General features: G+C 37.6%; 1 protein-coding gene across 1 annotated transcript; it reads right to left on the bottom strand.

Moving 5' to 3' along the window:
* Positions 1-4286: 4286 nt before the first annotated feature.
* LOC122663019 lies at positions 4287-4880 on the bottom strand. Its single transcript, XM_043858729.1, has one exon. The coding sequence runs from the start codon at positions 4878-4880 to the stop codon at positions 4287-4289; it is 594 nt and encodes a 197-aa protein (XP_043714664.1).
* Between the last annotated feature and the right edge of the window lie 9865 nt (positions 4881-14745).

The raw sequence follows: 14745 nt of genomic DNA, 5'->3' as shown, positions 1-14745 counted from the left end.
TGAGAGTGCACACCTTCCCTCTACAACTAAAAATACCCCCTCTCACGTTGAGAAGGATCCTTGGACAATTATCTAAGTCATACTTTGGTCACTAGCTCACATTAGTGATCTTCAAGTATTGCAACGAAGTCTGTCTCTAGAGAACACTAATCAAAGGCAAATAATCTCTAAACATCTCTCCTGAATTACAAGTGGGAAGCATCTACTTTCTTCAAGACAAATCCTTATGACTAGGTAACATCCCTTTTTTACATATTTTTCACATTCGTTTTGCATTTCTTACAAGTGTGTAATCCCATTGTTAGGCATATTTTATAACTCATTTTAACGTATTATTTACTATCATTTTATTCCAAGAATAGTGCTACTCGGGTATTTTTTGTCATTTTTCAGGTTTAGGGATCAAAGTGGTTACAAGATTGAAGAATTCAGCCGGGTTAGCTTTTCAATGCATAATGTCGGAAGTCACTTGATTAAAACCGATTCAAGTTTAGAAGAAGAAAAAAAGAGAAAAATCAAGCATAGAGGCATAAGGGTAATTTTGGTAAATTAGAAATCTTTCAAAAAATATTGGATATTGGACTCATATCGTCTGGAATTTAAAATGGTGCAACTTTAATTCTCGGGCTGGTTCCATCTAGGCTCAGGATAGAAAGATATAGCCCAATAATGATTTTTAGTGAAGTTAATATTTATGATGAAGGAATAGAAGATAAAAAAATAAAAAAAAAAGGAAAAAATCTCTCACTCTCTCATGTGATAACACGTTGTAGATTGAGAATTGATTTGAAGTCCCATTCCCACATGGATTTTAGGGAGTTGGAATTGGGTAGGGAATCAACCATGGTTTTAATGGTTTTAGTGGTTGTTTCCAATTGGGGGTTTATTCCCTTTGTAAAGAAAGAATGGTGGAGATGACATCACATAGAGCACGATGGGCATATAAGAACACCAACCGCCCTCCTCTCCAGAGTATTTTTTTTTAGGATTTTTATATTTCTTCTTTTGGTCTTTGTTTTTAGTTCTCTTTCATGTGATGAACAGCAAGCTTTCAATTTTGTTTTTTTTTTTCTCTTCAATTTGTTGATTTTAATTGAAGTTTTAGATAACTCTCTCTTCCCATTCCCTTGATTCTCTCATATTCCTTTTCTTTTGATTTTTAGTTTAGATCTCTTATGTATTTAGGTTATCATATGTAATTTTAATTTTTAGAATCATTGTTAAGATAATTTTTGTTTCCCCATCCCTTCAATCGTATGTGTAATTTTCATTATAGACTTTGGTAATTTGTTCTTCAATATTAGATGCGACTTCAAGTGATGGGATTGAAGTGACGGAATCATCTTCATTGGAGTTATTCGAATCAGTTAAGATCTTCTTCTTATAAATTTTAACTTTAGTAATTTCTCTGTCTTTCTTCATCAATCCTTCCTTCCCTCGTCATTGCTTTCATGGCTAGCTAAACCTCTCCTCTTGGGAGTGGGTGAAAACATGAGAGAAGGAAGAATTGATGGCTAACATTGTTTATGTGATTAATGGACATAATCAATACTGGACTTACAATGGATGCCTGCCCATAGCTTGTATGTCATTCTAAGGGGAACTATTTACATGTTCGTTAACCGTATCCATTGTGACACCATTATGTTCATGTATTTTTTTTGTTTACATTGTTTGTTGTATGAGCACTATTTTCATAGGATATGTTAGCCGCATATGAGCCGTGCTGCATAGCTTATAGACCTAGGCTATATGCATGCTTTGCCTTAATATGCTAGTCATTGATCTGCCCTAGTTCTCATGGTGGAACCCATTCCCAAGTGACTTTCTTACTTTTAATTCATCCATTCCCTTAGGGGTTGCCCTAGTTTCTATTTTTAATTTGTCATCTTTGGTAATTTAGTTGCTTCTATATTTGCTAGTTTCCATAATTGATAGTTTCCATATATAGGTTGTTTCCATATTTGATAAGTTATACACTTCGCCTTAATTAAAAGTGAAAATTTATTCAAGGTTGACCTCCTCGTATTCAACCAGTAGCTACAATTGACCCGTACGCTTGCAGTATTATTTTCACATTCGTTTTGCATTTTTTACAGGTGTGTAATCCCATCTCTATAGATGGTGATCACACTTACTTTTGTTGTTAACCCTTTTCATGATTTCTTTCATCCGTGATCCTTATCCTTTGTATACTAAGACTCTCCTTGTTTTCTTATCATGTACACTTGTTGGATTCTCCATGTGGCCATATATCCCACCTTTTTCTTTCTCCATGCATCCCCTTAGTATAAAATTTGTATATTTGTGTACCATCATGCTTTTATATCGGTCAGTGCATTCTTCATATGTGTTCGCCTATTTGTAAGTCACATGTTGTATTGCATTTCCATATTCCTCCCCGTTTTTATGTCTTGATTTCTTTTCTATGCAAGCATATGGACTAGGTTTTCGCTTCTATCTTGTATTTCTTCCATCTTTTATGTTCTTATCATGTATTCATTATTGCTTCATCTTACTTAGCTTTGTTTCGCTATCTCCATCCATTTACATGTTCCACATGCTCATCATTATTCCTTTACTTTCATGTATACCCCCTACCCTACAACCAAGCTTCCAGGTATGTTTTCTATCTCTCTCTGTACTTTAAATTTAATCTTCTTGTATTTCTAATTTCATAACCTATTTATGTTTTTCATACTCAAAATCATGCTATACCACTACCTAGCAAAGTAATAAAAAGACCGACAAGTCTTGGTGGATTGGGGTGCCTAATACCTTCCCGATACTGTAACTTGTACCCAGACCAATGGACCGATCAGTCTGTAAAAACAGCATTGTCTAAGAGTCATTACATTTACATTCTGGGTCCTAGGCCCTCCTCTAGGTGGCGACTCCTACGATACAATATCACCCCTCTCTTCTCCCTAAAGAGGGATGAGGTGGAGGACGCATGGTGATGTCCCGCCATGTCATTTTTCCTCCCAGTAGCTACTCCACTGGGGAGTGGTTAAAATAGTTGATACTTTTGATGTGCTTGGCATATATGTTGTATTGTTATAACATGATTTTTCTTTTCCTTGTGTGCTTTTGGATGCTAACTTTGGTAACCTTACTTTGCATTGTGCCTTGTATACACTTTCACACACCATTTGTAATGCCAACTACTGCATGGTTTAACCCTATATTACACCTCATGGCATAACCTTGAGTCTGGTGTGTAGACACGCGGCTTACCCTTGGTGAAACCACAACTCTTAGCACAGTACCTTCGGGTATGTAAAAGAGGCTTGTGTCGGTATACAGTTTAATCATCTTACTCATAGGAGTGGTGAGAGGAGTATAGGCGCACCTTGATAAGGGAATATTTTCAGTCTTATTCTCCTTAAATCAACATACATCATGTAAGGATCTAGAACTCAACACTAAAGTATGACACACTAACTATAATATTGTATTGAGAACCGAACCGATACATCTTACCCCACCCAATCAGTTTCATCTCATCTTGGGCCCACTCTGCCTTTGTGCGGTCTTTGATGTGGGGGCTAACTTAGAACTCGATAAACTTTGCACTCACACTTATTAACCCTTGTTTAGGTATAGCGTGTTTGTTGTAAAATTGTTTGCACATTATATGCATATTCTTCTTCTTTGAGGACGATGTATATAGGGTACGAGGTTCACTTTAGGTTTATGTCTTTCTTAAATCTCGCTTGGTCTAATTGTGACCTTATGCAACTAGGAACCATTACTACGAGACGATAGGATGCCGACTCGATCATTAGTTGGACTAGGATTGGGAGAAGACACCTTAGGGTCTACTTTGGTCAGATGAGGATCAAGAATTTAACGGACCAATAGATGGGACAAGAATTTCAGATTTCTTTAACTAAGCCCGCTTATGTCCTTAGATTCCTCCCGAACACGTACTTAGGACGATATGGTGAAGGCCTTTAAGAATCAATATTCATACAACATTGAGATGGAGTTGAACCGTTTTGACCTTGAAATCACAAAATAGGAAGCCAATGAAGGGTTCACTCAATACTTGATCAGGTTCAAATCAAAGGCCGCACTAATGTGGGACCGTCCAACCGAGAAAGAACAATTCAAAATGATTATCAAGAATTTACAAATGGCTTACAAGACCCATTTGTTTGCTCAACCCTTGACCACCTTTGTAATATCTGTGCCCAAAAGGCAGGGTTAATTTGGACTTTTCACCTTCTCACAGATTCTGTACTAGCAACTAATTGAAGATCTTAAATTTTGATGCGTGATCACTAGAATTTACGGTCATAAGATCTCTTGTATAGCAGGTTGCCTTGAAGTATAAACTGCGCGGCTTGCTTCTGCAACCACTTTTGTTCAGCTATCGTGGAATTCAGAGGATATTTCCTTTCTTTGATGAAATCGATGATGGATGTGAACCACGTCCTCCCATCAGTTGTCAGAGCATTTACTGACTCTTCATATGTTGGTTTATACCTCCTATCCACCAAGAATGGGCAGACTTGAGTTTCTGGATTGCATTCGACCACTGATGCCGAAGTAGCTAAGGCGTCGACAAATCTGTTACTGTCCCTTGGCAAATACTCGAAGGTGATCTCTTCGAAGCTCTTGATCAAGTTCTCCAAATGTTCTTGGTAGAGCTTCAACTTCTCATCCTTCATTTTCCACTTCCCTTGAGTTTGACAAATCACTGTTGACGAGTCCCCATAGACTCTTAGCTTCTTGATCTCTAATGTCATGGTAGTTTCGAGGTCGATCGCACATGCTTCATATTCTGCAATGCTGTTGGTGCAAGGGAATTCTAGCCAGAATGCAGATGGCAAATAAAGATCATCTGGGGTTATCAACAAATTCCTGCCCCACATCCTCTCTGATTGGTTGCACCGTCAAAGTACAATTACCACCAGTCTTCACAGTCTTCTTCCTCCACATATGCCAAATCCTCATCCAGGTATGAGTTTCCTAGTGGCTGTGAATCTACCCCGGTTGGGTACGTCGCTAGATAGTCCAAGATCGCTCGTCCTTTTATGGATTTCTAGTTGACATATGTTATGTCAAATTCTGACAATAGCAACAACCATCTGGCCATCCTTCTTGTTAATGCTAGCTTCTTGAAGAGGTACTTAATCGAATCCATCCTTGAGATGAGTCGGATTTGATGTGCAATCATGTAATGTCTCAGCCTCATGGTCGCCCAAACCAAAGCAGTGCACTCCTTTTCAAATGGGGTGTAACGAGTTTCGTACTCCAACAGTTTCTTGCTTAAGTAGTAAATTGCGTGTTCTTCCCCACTCTTATGATCTTGTTGTGCCATCATGGATCCCATTGATGTTTCACCGACAGATAAGTAGAGTAACAGTGGTTCGCCCAATACTGGCAGGACAAGGACGGGTGGATTCATCAAGTATTCTTTGATCCTTACGAACGCCTCTTGGCACTTGTCGTTCCATTGCTTCGTTTTTCTTTCTTTAGGAGCTTGAACATGGGTTCATATACAGTGGTTAGCTAAGCTATGAACTGACTTATATACTGAATTCGTCCTAAGAAACCCCAGATTTCTTTTTCTATTTTTGGTGCTGGCATTTGTTATGGCCTTTATCTTGTCGGGATCCAATTCTATCCCTCTCCCACTGACAAGAAATCCTAGGAGTTTTTCTGTTGTTGTTCCGAATACACACTTCTGAGGGTTTATTCATTAATCCGTTTGAAGAACTTCCTTAATGTTGTAAAGTGCCCATGTCGAGTGACTGACTTGACAATCATATCATCCACATATACCTCCACTTCCTTGTGTATCATGTCATGGAGAATGGTCGTCACTACTCTTTGATACATTGCCCCAACATTCTTCAAACCAAAGAGCATTACATTGTAACAGTAAGTTCCCCTAGGTGTAGTAAATGCTATCTTTTCTTTGTCCTTTGGACACATGCTGATTTGATTGTACCTGGAGAATCCGTCCATGAATGATAACAAGACATGTTTCGCCGTGTTGTCAACCAATATGTCAATGTGTGGCAAAGGAAAGTCATCTTTGGGACTAACATAATTGAGGTCCCAAAAATCCACACACATTCTCACCTTCCTGTGAATTCACCTAGAGGGGGGGTGAATAGGTGTAGGTTCGAAAATTAAAATAACTATGCAGAAATAAAACCAAAGAATAAAAATAGAGAAGAATAAAGACAAGCAATGTAAAAAGACACAAACAATTTATAGTGGTTCGGCCAATATGTGCCTACGTCCACTCCTCTCACCTTAGAGAGAATTCACTATAACGAATCTTGAGTGAGCAAGAGAACTCGTACAACTACTCTTGAAAATATGAGCAAGAGGACTCAAATGACTACTCTTGAGAAATGAGCAAGAGGACTCCTTCTCTTGATTTTGAGCAAGAGGACTCAACAACAATTTTAAGTAAAGTACTAAGTAGTTTAGAATTACCTTAAAACTTAGTAGAATGAGTGCTACCTCTTAGTCAATGTAACTTGGATGCCAGTATGCAATGAGGGAGCAAGAATGAGATTGAATTTTCTTCGATCTTCTTGATCTTGAAAGAATAATCTCACAAGGAAGTACTTGATTGCTTAGAGCTCTTGATTGATGATTGTTAGTGTTTAGAACACTAATCAAGAGGGTATTTATGGGCTAGAGGCTTAGAACCAATTAGGAATCCAATTAAGAAAAGAATCCCACATTCTATAAGTAATCCGGTATGCTGGATGAGAATCCGGAATGCCGGATTACCTACTTTCCTTAAGAAACAGGGGAATAACGGTCAAATTAATTTAGTCAAGCGATCCGGTATCTTTGGATTGGGATCGTATCTTGGATCGGGGCAAAATACAGCCAAGAGAGGATCCGGTATGCTGGATCCTTATCCAACATGGGTAAAGGGGTTCTGGAGGTGTTTCTCTGAGACACCCATTAATCCGATATGCCGGATTGAGATACGGTATGCTAGATTGGGCAATTACAGTGTAATTTTGTCCAATTCCTTTAAGGCTTAACTTTGGGGTCTTCTTACCCAAAAGGGCATATGTCTTAGGGGTCAAGCTACCTCCTAGGGACATTCTACATGGATGCATGCGTGTGTGTGTGTGTGCATTACATCGAATGTGACTTAAGAAACAACAAGAAATATATGTTTGTAATTCTTAGAAAGTCTTTAATAGAAAGTCTTCAATTCTTCAAGACTTTAAGCTTTCAAACGTTTGACTTTGACTTCAAGCTTCAATCTTTTTTGAGAATAGTTTTTGAACACTTGTATATGCTCCCCCTCACTAGATGCAATGCTTTGACTCTAAAATACTTAGAACCTAAGCATTAGTCCAAGTCTTATTTGTTATCATCAAAACATCATCATAGGGATGACTTGGAGGGGATAGAGTGTAAGATCAACATTTTCCCTAACAATCTCCCCCTTTTTGATGATGACAAATAATCCACAAAAGATATAAATAATGGAGAGCAATAATATATGCAAGGAATAAGAGACAAGAATAACAATATTAATTCGTTAAACTAAGCAAATCAAATTTATATTATAAGACCATTATCCATTACAACTTGAATACTTCTCCCCCTTTGGCATCATCAAAAAAGGGTCAAAACATATCAAGCAGGAGGATCAAAGGGTGGAAGAGGTGGAATAGAACTGGATGTACCGGTGAACGGCGGTGAAACTCCTTGGGGAGTTGCTCCTGGTGTATCAAGAGAAAGATGTCTAAGATTGAGAGCAAGAGTTTGAATAGAGTTAAGAAGCTTGTCTTGGCGTAGATACATGTTGTTAAAGCCGGTCTTCACATCGTCACGGAGAGATGCCACATCATCTTGAATCCGTTGTTGTCCAAGTTCAAGTTCCATGATATAAGTGTTGGCTTCATCCATGTATTCATCAATGCTTGACACCCAATCGTGTAGAAATGCTGGTATCCCTTCTTGATCAGAAGAAGAATGGGGCATACTTTCTCCCAAAACTTCTTCTTCAACGAACACATCGGAAGGAGGAGGAATGGCTATTGTGTGAAAACTATTCCGAGTGATGTGTTGAGAGGAAACAGGGGCCACTTCCTCACGATCAAGATCTAAGTTGTACTCCAGAAAAATACGAGTGAGGAGCCTACCATAGGGAAGGTTAGTGCTCCTATGAGGATGAGTACAAGATTCCATGTATCGCATGATGAAGTAAGGAAGATTGGTAGGGTTATTGGTGTAGATGCAATAAGTGATATAAGCTTGTGGCGTAAGGCACTTGTTTCTATCACCACCCCTAGGAATAATGTTGTGTTGGACTATGTAAGAGATGATATGAGGTATATGACGAAGGCGACCAATAACAACAGTTCCGGCATTTGGATCAAACTGTTTTAGGATGGATGAGTATATCTCTTCATGGTTGATCAAATCACTGAAATTTGTATTCTTTGGAGTCCAAAAGATGCAGGGGCCATCATTTGGAATGTGAAGGATGCAAGCAAGATCATCAAGAGAAAGGTCTATGTGAGTTCCCTTCATATAGGAATGAAGTTTCAAGTCTTGTTCTGCTCCGCTGAAGTAGAGGTTGGTGTAGAAATACTTGACAAGGTTTGGATAGCAAGGGTCATCCATGTTGAGAATGGGTTCTCAACCAATGTCCTTAAAGCGGTCTTCGAGACGAATGCTATTGAAAGAAAACACATCCACTTCACGTCCTTCTTCAATCTTTCTTGCAAGGTAGAGATGCCAATTTGCTCGGCATTCCCTAGACCGAAACAAACGATCTTCTCCTTCAGCATATGGTTGTCTTGATCCACTTCCTCTTCCTCTTTTGGAGGGTTGTTGTCTCTCCGGCATAGGGTCCTTCCCTTTTCTACTCATGTTGGAGAGAGAATTTGAGAAGAGAAAGAAATTATAAAGTAATAAGATGACTGTAGATAGGGGGAAGATGATATGATGAACAGTGAATCAGAAAAGGACAAAGAAAAGAGATATATATAGGCTTGAAAAGAAGTCCAACAGTTATAAAATGGGCAGAAATTTAAACATCCGGTATACCGTTTCCCAGTCTGGTATACCGTTTCAAGCAGTAACGGCTAGAAACAACTAGAGAAGCTGATCCGGTATACCGTTTCAAGCAGAAACAGTAAGAAAACAACAATTTTGAAAGAAAAAATGACTTGTAGAAAAACATTTTTTAGCTTAGAACAAACATTAGAACAAACATTTTTTAGCTTGTCAAAATAGCTTCTTTAATGTTCTTGGGTTCGATGGTAGATATAAAGGCTACATTAGAACAAACATTTTGGATTTTACTCCTAGTTTGTATTCCTTTATTTAGGTCTCCAATGACAAGGTCAAGGGGATGATCTTTAACAGTTATAACTTCTTTAGGAAGTTGATGCACTTGAACATCAGGCTCATCTAAATTAACTTTTTCAACTCTCTTCCTAATTTCAACTACTTCATCTTCATCATCATCTTCTAGGTCTTTATACTTTTCTTTTGCCATAGATTCATCAAATCTAACATTCATAGACTCTTCCACAGTTAGTGTTCTCTTATTAAACACTCTATATGCTCTACTGTTTGTGAAGTAGCCTAAGAATATACCATCATCAGCCTTTTCTTCAAATTTGCCTAGATTATCTTTAGTATTAAGAATAAAACAAGCACATCCAAAAACATTAAAATAGTCTACTTTAGGCAATTTGTTATGAAACAATTATTAGGGAGTCTTTGAAAAAATGGGTCTTATCAAAACTCGGTTTAACACATAGCAAGACGTGTGTACAGCTTCAGCCCAAAAATATTTAGGCAATGAGTACTCATTGAGCATTGTCCTAACCGTTTCTTGGATTGTTCTATTCTTTCTTTCGACCACACCATTTGATTGTGGTGTTCTAGGGGCTGAGAAGTTATGTGTTATACCTTGCTTTCGATAAAACTCACCAAATTCGTCTATATTGTCAAATTCACCACCATGGTCACTTTTTATGAAAGTGATCATGTAACCCTTTTGATTTTGTATTCTCTTGCAAAGAGCTACAAATTTCTCGAATGCATCATTCTTATGCTTGAGAAAGAGGGTCCAAGTGAACCGGGAGTAGTCATCTACAATAACGAAAGTGTATTTCTTTCCTCCCAAGCTAGTGGTTTGTATGGGTCCAAATAAATCTAAATGAAGTAATTGTAAAAGTCTAGAAGTGGCAATAGAATTAATAGCCTTATGAGAAGCTTTAGTAAGCTTACTTCTTTGACAGGCTCTACATGTGTGTTGCTTATCAAAATTCAGCTTAGGTAGATTTCTCACTAGATTCTTAGAATAAAGGGATTTTATAATCTTAGGATTTATATGTTCCAACTTTCTATGCCACAAGATTGCATCATCAAACTTAGATAAGAGATAAGCATCATGAGAATTCATGTTGAAAGTACAAATATAGACATTATTCTTCCTTGATCCTTCAAGTATCAAGTTATTTTGAGAATCTTTAATCTCACACTTGGAGGCATTAAAATTAACAAAATAGCCATTGTTACAAAGTTGACTTACACTAAGCAAGTTATACTTTAAATTTTTAACTAGACTAACATTAGAGATTGTCGTACCTCCAAACTTTATTGAACCATTACTGATGATTCTTCTTTTGCTATTGTCTCTAAAAGACACCCAATCCTCCTTTTTGCTTTTTGAGTTCTGAAAATAACTTTGGGTTGGATGTCATATGCTTTGAGCAACCGCTATCAATACACCATTCATTTTTGCTTAGATGTACCTACAAAGCAAGAATGCTTAATAAAACTTTGGTCCCCATTGGGTGTTGGGTCCATTAATGTTAGTATTATACATTCCTCTTGGTCTCCACACTATTTGGTGAACACTTGCCTTTTGAATCCTATACCAGTTTGTGTATGGTTGAGGGTTTCAAGGTCTTTGGTTTTGAGACATTCTATATGACCCTTGGTTGTTGGGTGGTCTTTGCACCTTCGGTGGATTTTTCCTATGTTGATAATTGAAGGGTCTCTTTTGACCATTGAAGGGTCTTCTAGGAGGTCGAAAAGGTTACTTCATATAATAACATTTCCAAATAGTATGTCCCTTTTTATTGCAATTGTTGCATACAACAGTTTGAGGAATATTTGGGCTTAAGGTCTTCCCTTTGAGATTTGATTTGTTTAACTGAGGAGTTTTCTTTCTAACATAACATTCCTCAATCAAATGTCATTTCTTTTTACAATAATTGCAGAACTTCTTCTTCACTTTCTTACTTGTTATTTTATTTGAACTTGCCTCATTGGTATGATTTGAACTCTTGTTCACATTATAGCCTACTCCTTCCATGTTGAAGGGTGCTTTGGAGGTATTTTCGAGTAAAAGATCAAGAGTCTTTTTGTCATTTGTGAAGGACTCTAATGCTTTACACAGTTTCTCTTTTTCTTCTTCCAAAGTCTCTGCTTGAGAAGTTAGAGATGTGTTTTGGTTTTTGAGGGTGTTTATCTCTTTTAGGAGATCTTTCTTAGTAGTAGCCAATTCTATGCTACTTTGATATAAATCTTCAAAAGCTTCTTCCAATTCTAAATAATCTTTATCTTTAGAAGGAGAAATAGGAGTTACCTCATTTTGAGTTTCTTCGTCTTCTTCGGTAGCCATTAAAGCGAGGTTGGATTGTTCCTCTTCTTCTTGTGATTCTTCATTATCTTCGTCTTCATCACTTGAGTCGAAGGTGTGTTCGGCTTTGTAGGCCTTCTTATACTTCTTCATTTTAGAGCAATCTCCTCTAAAATGTCCAGGTTTTCTACACTCATAACACAAGATTTTCTTTGAAGAAGAGTCAGAATTATCCTTAGAGATATTTTTACCTTTTTGGTCTTTTGAGAATTTTCTTTTGTTGTATGAAGGTTTTCCTTTGTTCTTCAAAAACGTTGAAAATTTCTTTGACAAATAGGCAATTTCATCATCTGAAAGTTCTTCATCATCATCGCTGATATCATAGGTTTTAAATGCGACAACCTTCTTCTTAGGTTCCTTAGGCTCGTCCTCCTTGGTGTCTTGCTTTAGCTCCATCTCATGTGTTTGAAGTGATCCCAATAGCTCATCTAGACTTAGCTTATCAATGTCTTTTGATTCTCTTATGGCTGTAGTCTTGGGTCTCCATTCCTTTGAGAGTGATCTTAGAATCTTTCGAACGTTCTCGCCATTGGAGTAGACCTTACCTAATCCTTTCAACTTGTTTACAATATTAGTAAATCGAGTAAACATGGCATATATATCTTCATCGTTTTTCATTTTAAACAGTTCATATTCATTTACTAACATGTCAATCTTAGATTGCTTAACTTCAGAAGTACCTTCATAGGTCACTATAAGCTTATCAAACATCTCCTTAGCGGAGTCACACATGCATGTCCTATTATACTCTTTTTCTCCTAATGCACATTGAAGATAACTTATAGCAATATAGTTGAGTTGCATCTTAGCTTTCTCAATTGAGTCCATTCTTCTTTGGGCTTGTCTCGATATTGGATCCGTTCTCTATAACTTCCCATGCAATCAATATTATTGGCGCATACGAAGTTCTTGAAGCGATTCTTTCAATAGGAGAATCCTTCACCTTCAAAGAAGGGAGGTCGGATAATGTTATAACCTTCGAACTTACGTTTAGCAGAAGTTCCCATAGTATTTAACTCTTAGTTGGATTAAAGATAATCATGGTCTTAAGCTCCCGCTTTGATACCAAATGTGAATTCACCTAGAGGGGGGTGAATAGGTGTAGGTTCAAAAATTAAAATAACTATGCGGAAATAAAACCAAAGAATAAAGATAGAGAAGAGTAAAGACAAGCAATGTAAAAAGACACAAACAATTTATAGTAGTTCGGCCAATATGTGCCTATGTCCACTCCTCTCACCTTAGAGAGAATTCACTATAACGAATCTTGAGTGAGCAAGAGAACTCGTACAACTACTCTTGAAAATATGAGCAAGATGACTCAAATGACTACTCTTGAGAAATGAGCAAGAGGACTCCTTCTCTTGATTTTGAGCACGAGGACTCAACAACAATTTTAAGTAAAGTACTAAGTAGTTTAGAATTACCTTAAAACTTAGTAGAATGAGTGCTACCTCTTAGTCAATGTAGCTTGGATGCAAGTATGTAATGAGGGAGCAAGAATGAGATTGAATTTTCTTCGATCTTCTTGATCTTGAAAGAATAATCTCACAAGGGAGTGCTTGATTGCTTATAGCTCTTGATTGATGATTGTTGTAGTGTTTAGAACATTAATCAAGAGGGTATTTATAGGCTAGAGGCTTAGAACCAATTAGGAATCCAATTAAGAAAAGAATCCCACATTCTATAAGTAATCCGGTATGCTGGATGAGAATCCGGAATGCCGGATTACCTACTTTCCTTAAAAAATAGGGGAATAACGGTCAAATTAATTTAGTCAAGCACTGATCTGGTATGCTGGATTGGGATCCGGTATGCCGGATCAGGGCAAAATATAGCTTACTGGAGGTGTTTCTCCAAGACACCCATTAATCCGGTATGCCGGATTGGGCAATTACAGTGTAATTTTGTCCAATTCTTTTAAGGCTTAACTTTGGGGTCTTCTTACCCAAAAGGGCATATGTCTTAGGGGTGAAGCTACCTCCTAGGGACATTCTACATGGATGCATGCGTGTGTGTGTGCATTACATCGAATGTGACTTGAGAAACAACAAGAAATACATATTTGTAATTCTTAGAAAGTCTTCAATAGAAAGTCTTCAATTCTTCAAGACTTTAAGCTTTCAAACGTTTGACTTTGACTTCCAAGCTTCAATCTTCTTTAAGAATAGTTTTTGAACACTTGTATATATGCTCCCCCTCACTTGATGCTATGCTTTGACTCTAAAACACTTAGAACCCAAGCATTAGTCCAAGTCTTATTTGTTATCATCAAAACATCATCATAGGGATGACTTGGAGGGGATAAAGTGTAGGATCAACATTTTCCCTAACACTTCCTGTCTTTCTTGGGTATAGGGACAATATTGGACAACCACTGAGGATATTGTGTGACTTGTAGAAATTCTACATTCCACTGCTTTATGACTTCTTCCCTAATCTTCTCACTCTATTCAGGTCGCATCCTTCTGGGCTTTTGCTTGACTGGCCGGGCATCTGGATAAGTAGGTAATTGGTGTTGTACTATCTCTGGATCGATGTCGCGCATATCTTCGTATGACAATGCAAACACTTCTTGGAATTTCTTCAATAGGGCTGTCATTTGACCCTTCCTCTTTGTTGAGCGAAGCACCAATTTTATCCATTCGTGGGCATTGTTCAGTTCCCAAATTTATGGGGCATATGTCCTCTCGGACATGTTGGGTCTTTCTTTGCTTTAATTGCTTTATTAGATGGTGATGCTCGAGGATATTCTCGTCATTAGAAGAAGAATCAAAAGAGGAATCAGATGAAGAGGAGACATACTTGGAATGGTTGATTTAATTCATGACAAGAGTAGGAATACAAGCAGACTGGAAGGTACTATATTCCTTGATTACAACAAACTCATTGACAGACGAGACTAACTCAGAGCTGACCACTCCCTGAGACTCTATCTCACTAAACCTTTCAGAGGCACTAATCTAGTTCATAATTGGCTCTTGGATAGGATGAATTAATAGATAAGGTTTTGGCCCCTCTTCATCCCCTGTAGGGATCATAGCTATTTTAAACAGTCCTCCGATGTTTAGTTCTTCTTC

Source organism: Telopea speciosissima, chromosome 5 (assembly GCF_018873765.1).
Source record: "Telopea speciosissima isolate NSW1024214 ecotype Mountain lineage chromosome 5, Tspe_v1, whole genome shotgun sequence".
Lineage (NCBI taxonomy): Eukaryota > Viridiplantae > Streptophyta > Magnoliopsida > Proteales > Proteaceae > Telopea > Telopea speciosissima.
This window is presented reverse-complemented; position numbering and strand designations above follow the sequence as displayed.

Excerpts from the sequence above, each read along its gene's own strand:
- LOC122663019 (XM_043858729.1), bottom strand. The coding sequence starts at position 4,880 with ATGTGGGGCAGGAATTTGTTGATAACCCCAGATGATCTTTATTTGCCA.